Raw genomic sequence first — 20,418 nt, 5'->3', positions numbered from 1 at the left:
CAAAAAAGTTAAGGAAATCTTAGGCTGTATTAAGAGAACAGTGTCCAGGACCAGGAAGGTAATAGTTCCACTGTAGTCTGCCTTGCTCATATCATATCCAGAGTACTGCGTCTATTTAGTTCTGAGTGACACATTTAATAGAATAGAAGGCAACCAGAGTGGTGCAATCATGCCATGTGAGGGTGGTTTAAAGAAACTGCTGACTTAGCTTGAAGAGTAGAAGACTTAGGAAGAGATATGACTTTCTTAAAATATTTGAAGGGTGGATTGTGGGAAGTGTGGAAAAAGGATTAGATTTATTCTGCTTAGTTATAGAGGACAAAACTAGAAGCAATGCATAAACATTTTAGAGAGTCAGATTGAGATTTCTTATGCAGAAAAACTGCTTAACAATTATGATCCAAAAGTGGTATCAGTTACCTTGAGGGGTTCCTTTTAGTAGAGATTTTCAGGCAAAAGCAGGATGATTCCTTTTTGTCAGGTATATTGTAGAGGGGATTGTTAAGGAAGAGGTTGGACTAGAAGGCCCTCTAAGGGCCTTCCATTGCTGATTCTGTAATTTTTATGATTTAGCAATAAATGTCATTTAGTGGTATTATCAAAACTCTGCCTATTGACATCTTATCCATCCTAAATGACCCAGTTCAGATGCTATGTCCTCTGTGAATCTTTCCCTGATGTTCACCACCCCTCTCCTCACAACTGGAAGTGATTTGTCCATCCCGTCATCTGACATTTTGTATTCTTTTTTTAATAGACCTATATTCTAAATTTGTGGTATTACCTGTGTATGTCTCATCTTTCTTGCAAGCTCAAAGTCGTTATGAGTTAAGTCAGTCTAAAATGAACTAAATAATCTGAATTAATTAATAATCTAAATAGTATATTTATTGGTATCTTCCTGAACTTTTTTCCTTTTTACTCTGATGACTCATTGTTTATTTGTTTTTGTTAGAGGACTTTTCTAGCAGAGAAAAGAGGGGGAAAGAAGGCAATTTTTGCTTGAAGCTTTTGGGTAAATTTTCCTTCCTAGCTACATTTATTCCAAGGCGTATTATTTAACTCTTTAGTGACAACAAATTCCTTTGCTCTATTAATAAACAGACATTTAATAATAAATTTATTATTAATAAATAATAAGAAGACAATAGTCTTCTTAGGAAGTTATTGTTATCATTATCATTAAAATTAACAAGAAGAAACCATTTTACTCAGACTAAAATCAAACATTGTAAATAGACAGTTTTCTTAATTTCATTGCTTTCCCTCTGTTAATTATTTCCTGTTTATCCTGTATGTAGCTTATTTTTTATATATTTCTTTGCATGTGATCTCCCCTATTAGAATGTAAGCTCCTTGTGGACAGGGACTGTCTTCTGCCTCTTTGTATCCTCAGCATTTAGCACAGTGTCTGACATATAGTAGGCACTTAATAAATGTCGACTGATTGATAGGCAATTATCCACATGCCATTTTGCTGTTCTGTTAATTCACTATTGCTTAACGAAGATCCAGATTTAGCTTCTCACTGCCTTTATCTACTATAAAGGATCTATTCCCTGGGGCCTTACTGTTCTCAGACAGCTTACTATAGGACTCCGGTTCCTTCTCAGAACATATTTTGCTTTTGACACACCCTTACCTCTTCCAGGGATTTAACCTGTTACACCTTCCTAAATCTTCCCCTATCTCTTAAAACCTAACTGGAGATGTTAAGCCTACGGAACCTTTCGGGGTCCTGACTTCAATTTATTAGCCAATTATATAATCCCCAGAACTCACTCTTAGTTAACCAGAAAGCGTTCCCTTTGCACAACAGATTTGAAAGGGTAAACCAAAATAGTGAAGACATAGTTCTGGCCCTCAAGGAATTTCATATAGTAGGGGAGATAAGACATGTAAAAAAACTTAGACTACAAAATGGAACTTAAGTGCATAAGAGAAATGCTGGTGAAGTGCTATGAGAAAAGGAGAACAGCCTCTTTGGGCAAGAAAGCCCAGCTTGGGTGCTATAAGAGCATTGTTTTGTATTCATTTTGCTTTTTCCTTTAAAAAAAGCAGAAGAAGTTGATATGGGAATTAAAACTGTATCAATGATAAGAGCTGATGAATGCTTAGTATGCCTGTTTAATGCCAGTTTAAAAGAGCCCATATTTAAATGAAATAATCCGTTTTAAGTTATAACACTTTTACTTCATGATCCAAATGTTTTAACTTTTTGTTCTTTAATTGTACTAAAAAGCAACACTCTTTCTCTGCATAGGAACAAATCTGTGGATGGGGCAAAGAATTATCTGGAATCTGAGGAATTAACTGTTAGTCAGCTTCTACTGTGTCTTAGGGAAGGAAATCAGAAGGTGGAAAGACTTGAAACTGCACTCCGGGCAGCTAAAGACAGGTATAAAACATATATATGTTACATTTAGAACACTTTCAGGACCTCCTAATTTTTACAAAAGAATGTTTTTAAAACATGAAGTACAAAAGTCTGTTTTCCTAGAGTAAGAATTGTTCTTCTTGCCTGATAGCATCATTTTGAGATTCCATTGAGCTAATGTATTTGAAAATGCTTTTAAAATTATACGAATGTGTGATGGTGATGATATGAAATAGTTTTACTTTTCTGATAGTTATATCTATTAACATATTATTACTTTCATGAAAGTGAGGCTAATACCACTACTTAAATATAATTTAAAAATTCAGTTTGCCTAAAACAACTTCAGATGGAAGAGGTTTAAATTAGCCATTTCAGCTTCAATCCACTAATGACTGTCAGGGTTGGGGTATCTCAGAGCTTTTTGATATTTTCCTGATAGTCTGCCTATTAGTCAGCATCTTTATAAAATAGAGACACTCTGGTGACTAGCTACTAAATTTTATCAATGTCCCATGCCTAAATAGCATGACACTTTTTGATTGGCCCCCATAGGAAAGAAGTAGGAACTTGTTAGAAGCTGTGGAGAGGAAGATTTATTCTCCATATAATAAAATATTTTCTAACATTTAGAGCTAAACAGAAGTATAATGCTCTTCAAGCAATGGCTGGATGATACACTTATTGGGGGAGTTAGAGAAGGAATTCTGGTATATGTACAGGTTGGACTGGAGGGCCTCTGAGGTCCTGTCTAATTTGGGCCCCTATCACAAGACTCTAAAATGCACTTCCTTAAAAGCTCTACTTGGTACCTTCGTGTTATATGATTGGTTACATCATCTGTAATTAGTTGGTTGAACCAATGAACATATTAGCAAAGCTGGAGAAGAAATTAAAAAAAAATACACCTCCTTTCTTAGCGAGGCAGGAAGTTGTGGGTATAGAATGTTGCCTATGCAGTCAGTATGTCAATTAGTTTTGTCTAACTGGTTTGTTTGGTTTTTTGTTAGGAAGAGCTCACTGGAAGATAGGGCAAGGAAGGAAAGCTATATCTTAAAATGATTGATTTAGAAACGAAAGAGCATCAGTAAATCTTTTAAAAATAAAATAAAAATGTTTAAAGTAAGGAAAGAAGCGAATTAATAATGATTCTTTTTAACATTTCTATTACTCAGGCTAATTACTGTTTGGTGGTGGTATTTGTTTTTCAAGAGATTGAAAGGTAGTTTGGTCTAGTGGGTAGAGGGCCAGATTTGGGGTCAGGAATATCTGGGTTTACTGATACTTGGCAGCTTTGTAACTACCTGCAAGTCATGGTAACCTCCCCAAGCCTCAGACAGCTCTCCTTAAGGCTCAAAGTTATGGAGTGGTCAGAGGGAGTTCTTGTATTGGCAAAATGGTCAGTCCTTGATAGGGGATGTTTCTAGTGGCTCTTGGTTCCTTAGGTCCTTATTGGCCATGAGTAATCAAAGTGTATTTTAATTAAGTAGATCCACAACACATAAATTTATTCATTGTATTTTTTTAACATGATCGATATACAGAAACTATCTTATACAGCTGTTATCTTCAAATGAAGTATTACTCTGTGTTGTAGCATGGAGGACCAAGTGGGGTTCAGTCCTTCAGATTATAGCCAGTGATCCAGGGCTACCCTTTAGGGTAGATAACCCACTGTCTCACCAATGGCACCATGAGAATTTGGCCCTCAAGTGACACTGACAGCAATGGAATTCCACTTCCACAAAGTGTATCTTTTTCTTGTCCCCAACTCAGCTCTGTATTTAAGAGTCAGAGTGTTTTTTTAAGACTTTTGTGAGCATTTTTCTGTCCTTTTCCTTACTCCGCTACTGCCGTACAGCTACTGACAAATTAGGACTGAGAAGCTCCCAAACTATAAATATAAATAGTAATTTTGATTGAGACTGGCTCTGGATTTAACATTAAGTATATAGTATTTATTATATACTCACATAATTATAATAAATTGTTGTGAGGATCAAGGGAGATAATATTTGTAAAGTGCTTACTTAGCATAGTGCCTAGGACATAGTAGGAAGTAATATAAATGCTTATTCCCTTCCTCCTTTCCTATTGTGTATTACATACCTAATATGAACACTAAATAATAGCATTTATCTCTTCTTATATAGAATACATTTTATACTTCTTGACTGTAACCATTTTTTTTCTTTTTATCTTTTAGTAGAGTTTATCTAGAACAAGGGTTAACATTTTTTTGTATCCTAGACTCCTTTGGAGTCTGGTGAAGCTTATGAATCACTTCTCAGGATAATATTTTTAAAGGCATAAAATAAAATACATAGGATTACACTTATATTGAAGTACAGTTAGCAAAGTATTTTTAGCTTTACAGACTCCGGGTTAAGAACCCCTGAGCTAGAGAACCATGAAGGTACATTGTCCTCAGTCCTGTGTTTGTGAAAATACCCATTTGGTTTTGATGTTCAAGTCAGAATTTTATGTTACCTGGTGATAACTATTTCATCAAATTAAATGAGCATTTGTTATCTTTGAAATACAACTGTTAAATTTGTCTAAAATATAATCACAGAGTCAAATGGTATAAAAAGCATTTTCAATGACATTAACTTTCTGTTCTAAAAAAGAAGTGAGCCAATTTTTATTCAGTATCTTATCAACTAAGAAAGCCTTGGTACCGAGATGGAAGTAAGAGTACTGTTTTTTATTCTTCTTGGGAAACATTAATGATATTTCCTCCCTGATACCCTTAAACAAGGAAAGTCTGAAACCAAAAAATGAAAGCACTGGAACTATGTTACTCTTGAGTTAATATGGTATTTGTAAGGCATGACAGAATATATCAAAAAATTGTTTTTGTTTTGTTTTTTAAGCTGAGATATATAAAGTAGTTCCCTTTATAGAACCTCTTCACAAAGACGTGAATCTACAACCCCAAATTCCAAGTTATAAAGAAGGCACTTAAATCTGATTCTGGAATATGTTATTTGGGGCTGAGAGAGTTTTGCTGAGACTTAGCATTAAATGAAATGTGAATTTCCTAAACACATGCCAGTTTATAGCAGACCTGTGGGGCAGGAAGGGATGTGCCTAGAAGTAGTCAATTCCGTTTCAGCAAGCATTTGTTAAATACCTACTATTTTTAAGGCATTGTACTAAGTGCTGGGGATAGAAACGGAAATAAAACCAAGAGTCTACTCTTAAGGAATTTACAAGTATGATGAGTTAGCTGGTGAAGGTCAGCCTCTGACTAAAAAGGACCATAGAAATCCACAAGGTGATTACCAGATAAGGTGACTGACATTGAGATCTAGCTCTTTTCAGGTAGGTTGTGTATGGTGGTACTCTAAATCAAGATTTCTCTGCACTGATTAGGGCTTTTCCCCCTCTGAATATTGAGTCACTAGTAACAGTATTTTAGAATCTAACTGATCTGCAGGAAAGAAGACTTCACTAGTTTTGTTTTCAGTTTAAATTGAAATATACCAGGAAGTAAGGTAAAGGAAATGCTCCATCACTCCAAAGGACCATGGTAACAGTTTAACAGTTTCTGAGTTTCATATTGCTAATTTAATGTTAGAAACTTATGAGAAATAACAGTGTTATTTGTTGCTCTTCTCAATGAAGGTTATGAAGTTTTACATCTATTCTTTCAGTCACCTAGCATTTATTAAATGCTTTCTCTGTACTGGGGATACATAGAGAGTCAAAAACCATTCCTTGCCTTCAAAAAGCTTATATTCTTCTGGGGATGACATGTAAATAAATAGGTACATAACCTTAGGAGGGGACGGCTACAAAGGTTACAGGGACCAGGAAAGACTTCTTGTAGAAGGTGTCATTTAAGCTGAATCTTAGGGACATTTAGGGATTCTAAGAAGTGGCATTGAGAAGGGAAACTATTCTAAGTATGGGAGATATCCAGGGCAAAGGCATAGAGATGAGTGTCATGTTAGGGGAACAGCAAGTAGAACAGGATGACTGGATCATAGAGTGTTTAGAGGAGACCAGATTAGACTGAAGATGTAGGAAGAGACCTGGTTGTGTCTTTTGAAATTCCAAATAACTTTACATTTGATCATGAAAGGAAGGGACCTGGTTATAAAGAACTTTAAATGTCAAATAAAGGACTATATTTAATCCAGGGAGCCAATGGAATTTATGGAAGAGGAAAATGACATGGTCAGACTTATACTTTAAGAAAATGTCTTTAGCATCTGTGTAGAGGAAGGATTGGAATATGAAGAAATTTGAGTTTAGGGAGAACAATTGGAAGATTATTCTAATAGTCCAGTTAAAAAGTGATGAGGGTTCTATCCCAGGGCTTGGCAAATTAAACTCCTTCAGGAAGGCATAGCCCTATTTTGTGTGGGAAGAGCCAATTTCAAGAAAGGCCAATAACACAGATGCACATACAGAGAGTTTAAAATAAATCCCTGAATATTACAGTTACTTGAGGACAGACAAGGCATATATTCTAGATTAGCTTAGGACCATCCTTGTTTTTTGTATTAGTTCTTAAGCATATTATATCATAAATCTCTGTCAGCCAACTTTGTCCTAAAAGAGCAAGTCCATAGTTAGTCTTAGTATAACCATGTTCCAGTTAGCACTTTTGCAATTGTCATTCCTCTTTAGACCTCAATGAAAGTAACATTGGAATTTCTCAGACTTGCAGATTTAGAAAAGAAGTCAAGAGATCATTCTGAGAATGGCACCCAGACTGAGGAGGGCCCTGGAGAAGAAAAAGAAAAGGATCAAAGCATAGAGACTGTGGGTAACAGAATTCAAAGACTGTTTCTCTAACATATTTCATAGATATGCTATAAGATGAATATTGCATTATGTTACTGATTACACTCCTAGGACATATCATCTGCTTTGGGAACACAGACATTTTATTTACTGTAAATATTTATCATCACTCTCATGTTTTCTTTTCTTGATTTGAATTTCATTCTGTGTAAAATTCATTGAGCCAGATCTTCATTCTTATAAATGTAGGAAATCCTAGCCCAGGTATTACCGCTGTCAGGCCTATGCTCTAGCTTTCCCTTGCATCTCTTAAGGGACTAGGAAGATTACAAAGGCAGGCCTTGTGAAAATGGGAGTTGTTCTTCAGAATTTATATATAACTTAATATCTGGATTAGTTGGGGGCCAGATGCAATGGAAATATCAGAAAATAGAGATAGTCCAGAAAGTTTATTGAGACTGTCTCCTTGTTGATTGCTACAAGGTAGAAGATTTAGGAAAGGTGGATACATTTTATAAAGGTTTCCAAGTCGGCCTAAAAGAGCCTACAAGCCAAAACAAGGAAGTTTTTGTGGCCATAGATGTTTCTGCAGCATACAATAACATACAACATTTAAATAAAAACCTCATTTCTGCTTAACCATCTAAGCTTGAAAAAGGAAGCTGAAACACAAAGGCTCACCAGGAAGTCACAGAAACTTCCAACTCTGCTAATTCAACAATTAGCTCTTTGTAAAAAGTGATTAACTCCTCTTAGACTTCATAAAAGACATTACTCCTCTGTATGTAGAAGAGCCTTACATTAAGATAGTCACAAAATAAGATCCAGATAAATAATGATTGGTTAAACAGAGTTGTATTTCTAGACATTTAAGGCTAAACCACAGTCATGATTAAAGTTGTGATATAGTCATTTATTGTGACAGAGTAAGTTGAGGATGTGAAGGCAGGAGGGCAATTTCCAAAAACTACCTTTAATAAGTTATTTTAAAAGTACCTTAACAGGTATTTATGAGCTATTGACATTAAAAACAGTTCTGTGACTATTAATAGCCTTACTTTCAAATTTACAAAAAGCTGGTAGCAGAGTTATCAAACTAATGAATTTTGTTTTGTTTTTTCAAGAAAAAACAAACCTGGAGTAAATACTTTGTGTGTTTGAATTTTCTGTTGGACAGGTTGGAAGTGAAGTGGAAACACTGAAAGTCCAGGTAACAGCTTTGTTTAAAGAGCTTCAAGAAGCTCACACTAAACTCAATGAAGCTGAGCTGATGAAGAAGAGGCTTCAAGAAAAGTAAGAATAAAGGACAGATATGATTTGCTTTTGGAAACATGTAGAGTTAATACAGTAATAGTATTAGAAAAAGTAAAGACCTGTTCTTAATTTTAAAGTCAGAAAATCCTAATATCATAATAGTTTCAGGCATATATGTGAAAAGCTGTTATGACTTTTGATAACCTTTTATTGTGTGCGTGTGTGTGTGTGTGTGTGTGTGTGTGTGTGTGTGTAAAAGTGCTTCCATGTGAGGTATTTTAATAAGTAAGACCTTCTCAGAAGGTTGTGTGGTTTGTCCTTCACTCTCTAAGAGGACCATGACATCAGGGAGTTGATGGCATAGCTTGCAATTGACTTAGATTTGAGTGAGGGAGTGCTGTGCAAAGTCACCGGTCTCACTTTCTCCTCCAGAGCCATATGGGTCCAGTGGCCAGATGTTGATCAGGATGACTAGAGTTGGCCCAGGATGCAGTGGGAGACCTTGGCCCTTTTAAGCTAAGGTCTTTCCAAGTTCTCACGTTGAGTGAGGCAATGCCCATTCAGTTAATAGGCCTCTTTAAGAAGTGAATCAAGGGAATCAAAAGGAGAGGAGAGGACTATATTAGCAATAACATTCAACTAAAGGGGAAGAGAAGAGGAAGAAGTTGTAGTTTTTAAATTGGAACAATCATTTCATTATGGGTCAGTTATTAAGGCTCATGAGTGGTATGAGAGATTTATTAATGATTTTTAAAATTCCTTATTTCTTTTTAAGTGCATCTTCTTGTACTTCTGCACAGAGCACTAGCTAGTGTTAAAGCTGGTTACACTTAAGTATTTTTGTGTTTTCTTCTTGGACTAGACAAATTTGCACATGTCTTAACAGCACATAGGCTATTGGACTATATTGGACTATTGGTTCATCTTCCAGACAAAACAAAGTAGTGTTCAAATAACAACTCCAGATACTAATATTCTCAAGATTACTAGTACATATTTGGAGAACCAAGGTGCTTTTTCATTTTCCCTACACTTGCAGATAACTATTTGATTGTTTCTTGAAAGGGATTTATTTAGTTGTAAGTCATACCATTTGAATTATAGGTACATAACTTACAAGAACAGGAATAGTATTGCCAAGTATAAACCACTTTAGGAGGAGCATCTTCTTAATGATAACTGCTGTAGTTTTTGACAATTGTTTAAAAATAACTACCCTGTCTCCTGAAAGTGACTGAAAGTTTAAAGTTGGTTAGTATTTCATGTGGTACTAACTGTGGAAACTTCTTTTGGTAGTGACAGAGTGAGTTAGTAAATAAACCTTTGACTAGTAGGAGGGCAAATGGGAGCGGGCATTATGTTTTCTTAACAACTAAATAAATCCCTGTACATCATATATATGACATGCTTTACATTTACTACATGAGCTTAGAGTTTTAAATGTGTTAAAGTCACATATCAAAAGTTTAAATGATATTTTATGCATGGCCACAAGTTGGGTTCCATTCTGACCTGGGTGGCCTAGAACTGAAAAAAAATCTCCACTCCAGTTAAATTTCTGCCCTGCCCTTTTCAGGTGTCAGGCCCTTGAAAGGAAAAATTCTGCAACCCCATCAGAGTTGGATGAAAAGCAAGAATTAGTATATATCAACAAAAAGTTAGAGCTACAAGTGGAGAGTATGCGGTCAGAAATCAAAATGGAACAAGCCAAAACAGAGGATGAAAAGTGAGTTTGGCATAAATGAAAGCACTGATAAAAATGGAATGATAAACTCTTTCTGTAATAGACTGGAATTTGAGGAATGATGAGTTCGTACAAGTTCCTCTTTTAACTACTGTACTTGAGTAACGGGGAATTCTTATGATGGAATGGTGTTTTTCATTAGGAAAGAACCATAAAGGTAGAGTGGAGGAAGAATTGGGCTTTATACCTTAATGTGTTGAGTGGAGTTGTTTTTCCTGGTAGATAGGAAGTTGAGGGAAAAAGGAGGACAGAAATACTAATGTGTATTTATATCATAGTTAGGGGAGGCATTTTGCCAATTTAGGGGAGAAGGAGGAGAGGATGTAATAAAATCACTGATTTTTTCCAGTCTTCCAATTAATTTTTTTATTTGCTGAAATAGGTCCAAATTTGCCATTTTACAGACTACACACAACAAGCTTCTTCTTGAACATAATAATGCACTGAAAAGAATTGAAGAACTAAAAAGAAAAGAGGTATTTAAATGAAAAAGTTTAATTACACAGGGAGTAGAGAGGAATGTGATTCTCTGTGTGTGTTGATTGTGCATGTGAAATAGCTCAGTTAGACATCTAAGTTTTGCATCAAAAGTTATTTTTAAGTTTATAATTTTTAGTGACTTAGTATTGCTGTTTGTCATCTGTTTCATCTGTATGTAATGTGCTATTGTGTACAAAAACGACACTTCTGAAAAACTCTTGAAGATTTATTATTTCTGACATTTGTATTAGATTTGTGTGGTCCATCTACGCATGCCTCTTGTGATCAGTGTGATGCACAGTGAGAGAGTTGGCTGGGATTAGAAGTGTTTTTTATCTATACAGAAACTGACCTATGGTTGATTGTCCAAATTGATGAAGTACTTTAACCAGGCAAATGTCTCTTATAGTGTAATGGTTTAGATTAATAACTTTAATTTGGGAAAGGTTTTTTGTTGTCATTCTCACGAAATTATAATTTTAGTGATTCTAATTAGCCCAGTTGAGTTATAGTTTATTTTTTGAAATGTCTTTTCACTTGTGCTTGTCCCCTTTTAATGTAAACAATATTTCTTTTTTCTGCTGATTACACAAAGAAACTACATTTAAATATGAATTAGTTACATCCTCAGTCAACCTAAAGGGATTTAGCTGTTGTGATTTGGTTTCATTTATCTTTTTTAAAAAAGCCTGAGATTAAGTATTAAATTCTACCAAAAAGCCAAGGGTCCTAAGTTCGTATTCATTGAGATTTCTAAGAAACTGTGAAAGAAAAGTTGGCAACCCTTGTTGTTAAGAAAAAAAATAACTGGAAACCAATAATTTTTCCACATATATTTTGCCTATTTGACTAAAAGATATTTTATGGTTTCAATATTTTCTCTTCAATGAACCTTTTCTAACAGGCAGAAAAAGTGGATAGCTCAGTGATGAAGGAACTAAATGAAAAGCTTGATTTAGCAGAGAGAGCCCTGGCTTCCAAGCAATTACAAATGGACGAGATGAAGCAGACTATTGCTAAGCAAGAGGAAGACCTGGAGACCATGACTGTCCTCCGGGCTCAGGTACAGATATACTTTACACTTGGTAAATTTAGACATTGCCTTAAACTAAAGTTTATTTCATTGTGAAATGAAACTATAATGACATTAGCAGTAATTAGTAATATATGGTACTTTCATATGTCTGTCCATCAGTGCACTTTAAAATCAAATACCCATGTTGTCAGTCTTTAAAACTTAACTGGAATGATTTGTCTCCATATATTACTAAGGAGAGGCAAAGAGCATGTATTTCTGTGGTGGCAAACTATTCCTCCCTGGTCTTTTACTTTTCTCTTAGCACATACTGATATTGAAAGAGTTCCTAAACTTTTCAGTGTGTTAGAATATGGACTGTTCTGTTTACAATTCCCATTCTCAATAGTAAAAAAAAAATCTAATTTCTAACATATCTATCTTTTTTTAAAAAAAGCATATCTAATCAGGGCTACAGTGTTATACAGTTAACCTGGGAATCCTCAGAAGAGCACATGTATTATCAGAATTAGGCCTTCTTTTTGCAACCTGTTGGGATAGATGATCAGATCCCTTTGATTCCATTAGCAAGAACACACTATAGAAAGGGAATTCTACCTAGTTTTTTAAGATGTGTTTTTAGCATGATTTAAACTCCCAAGTCTGGCTTCAGCTTTGGAAATCAGAACATCATTGTGAGCTAAAATTCTATGGCAGGCAACAGTTGCCCAAAAGACTATCAGTTATAGGTATAAGCCATGGGTGGGAAGTTGCAAAGTCTCTTTAAGGGCATTCTTCACATTATCGACTACATCTTACTGGCTTCATGTGTTTAGGCCATTAGACAATTCTGTTTTATTATTTGAGAACTTTTCTTTTAATATTAATTGAGGGGGGAAATTACATTCTGTATTATAGCTCCATAGTTAGCTGCAGATCATAATTTATTATTCCTTTCCTTGTGAAAAGATTAAGAAAAAAGTAAAGGCCACTTGATTTCTGATTATTGGTGAAATATAAGGTGATTAGTACAGATATACCTCTTATGTATTGAAAATTTAAGTGAAAATTTATATCATTCAATTTTTGTATTTTCTATTTCATGTCCTTTCATACAATCTAGAACTTTAAGAGCTTCCTCTTATTGTCAGTTCTTTTAGACACATCAGCCTTGTTGCATATATTTTCTCTTTTTTTCCTCCCTTTTTCTTTTTAAATATTTTAGTTATTTTAGTTGGCCAAAATCTGCCTTCTCATTCTCCCATCCCATCCCTCTTGGCCAATTGAGAACACAAGAAAAACATAATCCATTACAAACATACATAGTCAATCAAAACAAATTTCCACATTGACCATCTAAAAAAAGTTGTCCTATTCTACACTGAGTCCTTCTCCTTTACATCCTGAAGTGGGTAGCATGTTTCATCGTTAGTCTTCTGGAATTGTGATTGGTCATGATACTGATTAAAGATAATCACAAAAGTATTCCATCACATACCGTAACTTATTCAGTCATTCTCCAATTTATAAACATCCCCTCAGATTCCCATTCTTTGCCACCTCAAAGAGCTCTAAATATTTTTGTGCATCCTTAGGCTTTTTTGCTTAGAATTAATCCCTCCCTTAAAATACCCTCCCTCAAATTCTCCTTCCTTACCTTTTCCCCTTTTCCTCCTAGTTCCTTATTGAGTGAAATGTAGTTCTATACACAATTTGTATGTGTTCTTGCTTCTTTTGATCATTTCAGATGAAAGAGAGGTTCAAATATCAGCCAGTCCCTTCCACTCTATCTCCTTATTTATTCGACCTGTGTACCATAATTATGTCAGATAATTTTTCCTAATCTTCTTTCCCTTCTCCCTCCTTCCAGTGAATCATTCTTCCACTCTTTCCATTCTTAAGATCAAGACGTAACAGAACCATTCTCAGCCCTTGTTTAATTGGACTTCCTTTATCACCCTGATGATAGGGTTCTGAGGGCACAGATGTATCATCTCCTCATATTTGAATGTAAACAGATTATCTTTTGTGTGTAATCCTTTATTATTGTTCATTCTTGATTACCTTTTTTATGTTTCTCTTCACTGCTGCATTTGAACTTCAGAGTTGCTGTGTAGTTCTGGTCTTTTAATCAGGAATGCTTGGAAGACCTCTGTTTCTTTAATTTTCCCCCTTGTAGTGTTATACTCAGTTTTGCATTCTTGGCAGGAAGCCCGTATTCTTTGCCTTCTGGAATGTATATTCCAAGTTCTTCACTGCTTTCAGCAGGGAAGGTTGTCAGTATCTTAATCTCCAAAGAGGTCAAGTAGGGTGAGAGAGGAGAAGAAACCATAAGATCTAACATTTCGCATCACTTTGTTCAAGTCATGGGATCAGAACCTGAATTTTAAGAGGTTGAGAAGTGAATGAAAAGTGAGGAAGTAGAAGCTCTCTCTAGGAGTTTGATAGTGAAAGAGCAAAGAGATAAAGGCTCATATCTTGAAAAGAGATGGGGATAGAGGTATCAGTGAAGGAGCCAGAAAAAAAAGGAGAAATTAAAGTTACGTATGAGGTTGGGTAGGGAGGAAAACATAAATGAGGGAATAGGGGCAAGGACACAAGTCCTGGATTTATACTCAACAAAAAGGTCCACCTCTTCATCATAAACAAGCACGGCCAGGGGAGGGGGTGGAGAGAGGAGTAGGAGTAGGGTGAAAGGGAACAAGGCAGAATGAGTGGTTTCAAACTGTAAAGTAAGAGGACAGAGGACACTCATGGTAGATGATTTCAGTTTCTTCAGCAAAATATGCAAAATCCTTTGCTGTGATAAATAGAAAAGGAGGGGATAGTGTAAAAGGTCTGAGAAGAAAGGTTTTGAAAGAACTGCTGCAAGTAGTATGATAAAGATTTCTTGTGAACTGCCTGTTTTCATCCTTTGACCATTTATCTAGTGGGGAGTAGCTGTCATATGTGTGAAACAGTTTCTTAAATAAATTGGATAGAGAAGCTTGCTACAAAGATTTTTTTTGCCAGTTAACTCCTTCCCTTCTAATTTTAACTGTATTGGTTTGTGCAAAAACTTTTCAATTTTATATGATCAAAATTGGTCATTTTCTTTTCTGATCATCTTTCTCCTTTGTCTGGTCATGGCCTCTTTCTCTATCCATAGGTGCAAAAGATATTTTCTTCCTTGAGTCTTTAGTTTACGATGTGACCTTTTTAGAATGAGGTCATTTATCCATTTGAGGTTTATTTAGATATTTAGTATTAGGTCTTAGTCTAAACCTAATTTCTGCCAGACTTTTTTTCCATTTCTTAGCAGTTTTTGTCAAATAATAAGTCTTTACCTTGGTAGTTTGAGTTTTGGGTTTATCAAATACTGTGCTTCTATTCCATGGATGGTCCTTTATATTTTTAAATCAATACCAAATAGTTTTGTAGTTTAGAGATCTGGTACTGCAAGGCTCCCTTCTGTCTTTTTTTATTATTTCCCTTGAAATTCTTTACCTTTTAGTCCTCCTGACACATTTTGATGTATTTTTCTAGCTCTATAAGGTAATCCTTTGGCAATTTGATTGGCATGGGAGTGAATAAGTAAATTTAAGTACTCATGTCATTTTTGTTGTATCGGCATGGTCTAACTAAAGTATAGTTAATCTTTTTCCAATTATTTAGGTCCGTATTTTTGTAAAGAGTATTTTGTACTTGTATTCATACACTTCTCGTATGTACGTTGGTGGATGGGTGCCCAAATATTTTTTTCATTGTTATTATTTTGAATAAAATTTCTTTCTATCTTTTCCTGCTGGGTTTGCTAGCAATTTATAGAAGGGCTAATGATTTGTTAGGATTTTATTTAATATACTGCTATTTTGTTAAAGTGGTATTTTTTTCCTCTTTGCTTCTCTTCATTTTCTTGATTTTTTTCCTTATTGCCTCTATTACTAGCATTTCTAGTGTTATGTTAAATAATACTGGTGATAATGGACCTTGCTTTACTCCTGATCACATTGGAAAGGCCATTATATGTATTCTAGTGTATTTCGTCAGATGCTATTTCTCCATTTAATATAACGATGTGATTTTTTTATGAATATAGAATAATAATATCTCATGTTTATAGCTTTTCTAATACTGAACCAAGCCTGCATGCCTGGTATAAATCATACCAAGTATTAATGTACAGTCTTTTTAACATATTGCTGTTGCCTCTTTGCTAATATTTTATCTAAAATTTTTGCATCCATATTCATTAAGGATAAGGGTCTTTAATTTTCTTTCTCTGATTTGTCTCTCCCTGGCTTCGGAATCAAGACCAAATATGTGTCATAGAAGGAATTTAGTAATAATTCCTTTCCTGCCTTGGCTACTGAGAAGGCAAGCAAAATATCAGTCATACATGTGAAGTCATGCAAAACATATTTCCATATTAGCCATATTGCAAAAAAAGCAACAAAAAATAAAGCTAGAAAATTATACATCATTTTAAACTCAGAGCTCATCAGTTCTCTTTCTGGAGGTAGATAGCAATTTTTCACCAAGAGTCCTTTGGAATTGTCTTGGATCATTATATTGGTAAGAGTAGCCATATCTTTCACAGCTGATCATCATTACAACATTGTTGTTACTATGTACAGTGATCTGGTTCTTCTCATTTCCTCTTCTATCAGTTCATATAGATCTTCCCATGTTTTTCTTAAACCACACCGCTTGTCATTTGTTATAGCACAATAGTACTCCATCACAATTATAATACTGCAACTTGTTCAGCCATTCCCCAACTCCTAAACAATCCCTCAATCTCCAATTTTTTATCACCACAAAAAAAGAGCCAACATAAATATTTTAGCATAAGTAGGTCCTTTTCCTGTCCCTCCACAGAAGTCTATTTTGCTTCTGCCACTGCTTCCCCTAATCCCTTTCTTTTATCACCGCCCCCCATATATCTTATCCCTTTCTCCTTTCTCCTTCCCTATTGAGACACATAGAATTCTATAGCCAACTGAGTGAGCATATTTATATTTTCCCTTTTTGAACCAATTCCAGTGAGAGGAAGAGTCAAGAATTGGCCCACCCCCATTTCCTCTTCCATGTAAAAGCTCTTTCGTGCATGTCCTTTTTATATGAGAAAAATCTCCTCACTCTACCTCTCCCTTCCCCATTCTCACTCTCACTTTTTTTTAAAAATCATCCCAGCGTAATCGACTCACACTCATGCCCTGTGTCTGTGTAAACCCCTAATAAATAATATAATAATAAGTGTAGAATATTTATTACTTATACTATTTATTAAAATTAATATATACCATAATAAATATAACAACAAATAATATAATAATAAAGATCTTAGGAGTTACCATCAAGTGTCATCTTCCTATATAGAAATGTAAACAGTTTAAACATATTGTCTCTTATGATTTCTTTCAGGTTTTCCTTTTTATGCTTCTTTTGAGTCTTGTGTTTGCATGTCAGATTTTCTATTCAGGTCTGGTCTTTTCATCAGGAATGCTTGAAAGTCATCTATTTCATTAAATAACCATTTTTTCCCTTGAAGGATTTTACTCAGTTTTGCTGAGTAGGTTATTGTTAATTGTAATCCTCATTCCTTTGTCTTCCAAAATATATTCCAAGCCTTCTGTTCCTTAAAGGTGGAAGCTGCTAAATCTTGTGTGATCTTGACTCTATGATATTCAAATTGTTTCTTTTTTTGGCTGCAATATTTTTCCTTGACTTGGGAACCCTGAAACTTGGCTGTAATGTTTTTGGGAATTTTCATTTTGGGATCTCTTTCACGGAGTGATTGTTAGATTCTTTCCATTTCTAGTTTGCCCTATGGACCTAAGATATCATGGCAGTTTTCCTTGATGATTTCTTGAAATATGATGTGTAGGCTCTTTTTTTGACCATGGCTTTCAGGTAGTCCGATAATTCTCATATGATCTCTCCTTGATCTTTTTTACAGGTCAGTTGTTTTTCCAACGAGATACTTCACATTTTTTTCATTCTTTTGACTTTGTTTTATTGTTTCTTGATATTTCATGAAGTCATTTGCTTTGACTGGCCCAAGTATAATTTTTAAGGAATTATTTTCTTCAGTGAGCTTTTGTACTTTTCTTTTTGGCCACAGGACAGGTAGGTGGCACAGTAGTCAGGAAGATCTGAATTCATATTCAGCCTCAGACACTAGCTGTAAGACCATGGGCAAGTCACCTTATCCTCTTTGCCTCAGTTTCCTCATCTGTTAAATGATCTAGAGAAGGAAATGGCAAACCACTCTAGTAACTTTGCCAAGAAAATCCCAAATGGGGTCACAATCAGACATGACTGAAACAATAGAACAGCAACAATTCTATTTGGTAAATTCTGCTTTTTAAAGAGAGTTCTTTTCTATAGTGAATTTTTGTGCCTCTTTTGTCATTAGGCCAATTTTGTTTTTTAAGTTTTGTTATTTTCTTCTGTATTTTTTTTTGTACCTCTTTTACCAAAACATTAATTCTCTTCATAATTTTCTTGCATCACTCTCATTTCTTTCCCCAGTTTTCCCTCTACTACTCTTATTACTTTCTTTAACTCTTCCAGGAATTCTTGTTGGGTTTGGGTCCAATTAGCATTTTTCTTTGAGGCTTTGCTTATAGCTCTTTTCACATAATTGTCTTCTTTTGAGTTTGTGTCTTGGGCTTCCCTGCCACTTTATTATCTTTTTATGGTCAAGTCCTTTTATTTATTTATATTTGTTTTTTGCTGTTTGCTCTTTTTTTCCAGCTTTCCAAGCTTCTTGACTTTGAACTTTAAGGTTGGGCTCTGCTCACCTGAGGGTAAGGAGACCTTGTCTCAAGCTTCAGGATTTTTCTGCTGCTGTTTTCAGAACCAGTTCTGGGTGTTTACAAGTTTTCAGTACTTCCAAGGTGTTGTGATCCAGGGAGGGGTGTGGTCACTGTTCACAGTCTCTGTTCTGGTCTTTACCCAGGATGGGCCCCTGCTCCCCTTGGAACCACAAGTATTAGTGTTCCTCTTGCCCTGGAACTGCAACCAAGTCATAAACTCTCCCACAGCCACAAGTGCTAGTGCTCTTCTCTGCCACTGAACTGAGACCAGGGCCTCTGCTGCCTTGACTGACCACAAGTACTCCTCTCTGCCCTGGAACTATGACCCAGAACTGCTTATGGGCAATAGAGTTGCCAATCAGTACCAGCTGCACCCAGTATCTTTAAATGTTTACCTGTAATCTCTTTTTGATCAGTTTTCCAATCCCCTTACCATCTGTGGGCTAAGAGTTCCTGAAGATGCTGCTGTTGCTGCCACTTCCTCAAAGGCCTGCCACTGGTGCTGCTTCAGTGTGCATATATTCAACAGGCCTCCACCCTGGTGTCACAGACTTCTCTTGTCAAACTCCTAAGTTGTCTTAGGCTGGAAAAATGTCTCACCCCAACCTTTTTTTTTTCTTTTTTTTAATTTATTTAACATATTTAGTTTTCAGCATTGATTTTCACAAGAGTTTGAATTACTAATTTTCTCCTCATTTCTACCCTCCCGCCCACTCCAAGATGGCATGTATTCTGGTTGCCCCGTTCCCCAGTCAGCCCTCCCTTCTGTCACCCCACTCCCCCCCATCCCCTTTTCCCTTACTTTCTTGTAGGGCAAGATAAATTTCTACGCCCCATTGCCTGTGTATCTTATTTCCTAGTTGCATGCAAAAACTCTTTTTTTTTTGTTTTTGAACATCTGTTTTTAAAACTTTTGAGTTCCAAATTCTCTCCCTTCTTCCCTCCCCACCCACCGTCCCTAAGAAGGCAAGCAATTCAACATAGGCCACATGCGTATCATTATGTAAAACCCTTCCACAATACTCATGTTGTGGAAAGACTAACTATATTTTGCTCTTTCCTAACCTATCCCCCTTTATTCAATTTTCTCCCTTGACCTTGTCCCTTTTCAAAAGTGTTTGTTTTTGATTACCTCCTCCCCCTATCTGCCCTCCCTTGTATCATCCCCCCTTTTTTATCTTCTTCCTCCTTCTTTCCTGAGGGGTAAGATACCCAATTCAGTTTGTGTGGTATTCCCTCCTCAGGTCATATCTTATGAGAGCAAGATTCACTCATTCCCCCTCACCTGCCCCCTCTTCCCTTCCTACAGAACTGCTTTTTCTTGCCACTTTTATGCGAGATAATTTACCCCATTCTACATCTCCCTTTCTCCCTCTCTCAATATATTCCTCTCTCATCCCTTAATTTGATTTTTTTTAGATATCATCCCTTCATATTCAACTCACCCTGTGCCCTCTGTCTATATATATAAACACATACATATATACATACATACACACACACGTATGTGTGTGTGTGTATGCATATATATGTATGCATATTCCCTTCATCTACCTTAATACTGAGGTCTCATGAATCATACACATCATCTTTCCAAGTAGGAATGTAAACAAAACAGTTCAACTTTAGTAAGTCCCTTGTGATTTCTCGTTCTTGTGCTTCTCTTGATTCTTGTGTTTGAAAGTCAGATTTTCTATTCAGCTCTAGTCTTTTCACTGGGAAAGCTTGAAAGTCCTCAATTTTAATGAAAATCCATATTTTGCCTTGGAGCACGATACTCAGTTTTGCTGGGTAGGTGATTCTTGGTTTTAATTCTAGCTCCATTGACCTCCGGAATATCATATTCCAAGCCCTTTCATCCCTTAATGTAGAAGCTGCTAGATCTTGTGTTATTCTGATTGTGTTTCCACAATACTCAAATTGTTTCTTTCTGGCTGCTTTCAGTATTTTCTCCTTGATCTGGGAGCTCTGGAATTTGGCGACAATA

At 35.7% G+C, this 20,418-nt stretch overlaps 1 protein-coding gene across 1 annotated transcript in view; it reads left to right on the top strand.

The window, feature by feature from the left end:
- Window positions 1-20,418, top strand: part of OPTN (optineurin) — a 51,726-nt gene that overhangs the window by 18,041 nt on the left and 13,267 nt on the right. The window contains exons 6-11 of the mRNA XM_036760916.1: window positions 2,264-2,398; window positions 7,051-7,153; window positions 8,313-8,428; window positions 9,966-10,115; window positions 10,516-10,609; window positions 11,518-11,676. Coding sequence (XP_036616811.1) covers window positions 2,264-2,398; window positions 7,051-7,153; window positions 8,313-8,428; window positions 9,966-10,115; window positions 10,516-10,609; window positions 11,518-11,676 — 757 coding nt within the window. The remainder of the gene's footprint in view (window positions 1-2,263; window positions 2,399-7,050; window positions 7,154-8,312; window positions 8,429-9,965; window positions 10,116-10,515; window positions 10,610-11,517; window positions 11,677-20,418) is intronic.

This window comes from Trichosurus vulpecula, chromosome 5 (genome assembly GCF_011100635.1).
Source record: "Trichosurus vulpecula isolate mTriVul1 chromosome 5, mTriVul1.pri, whole genome shotgun sequence".
NCBI lineage: Eukaryota > Metazoa > Chordata > Mammalia > Diprotodontia > Phalangeridae > Trichosurus > Trichosurus vulpecula.
The sequence above is the reverse complement of the archived record's forward strand: the minus strand, read 5'-3'. Positions and strand labels throughout refer to the sequence as shown.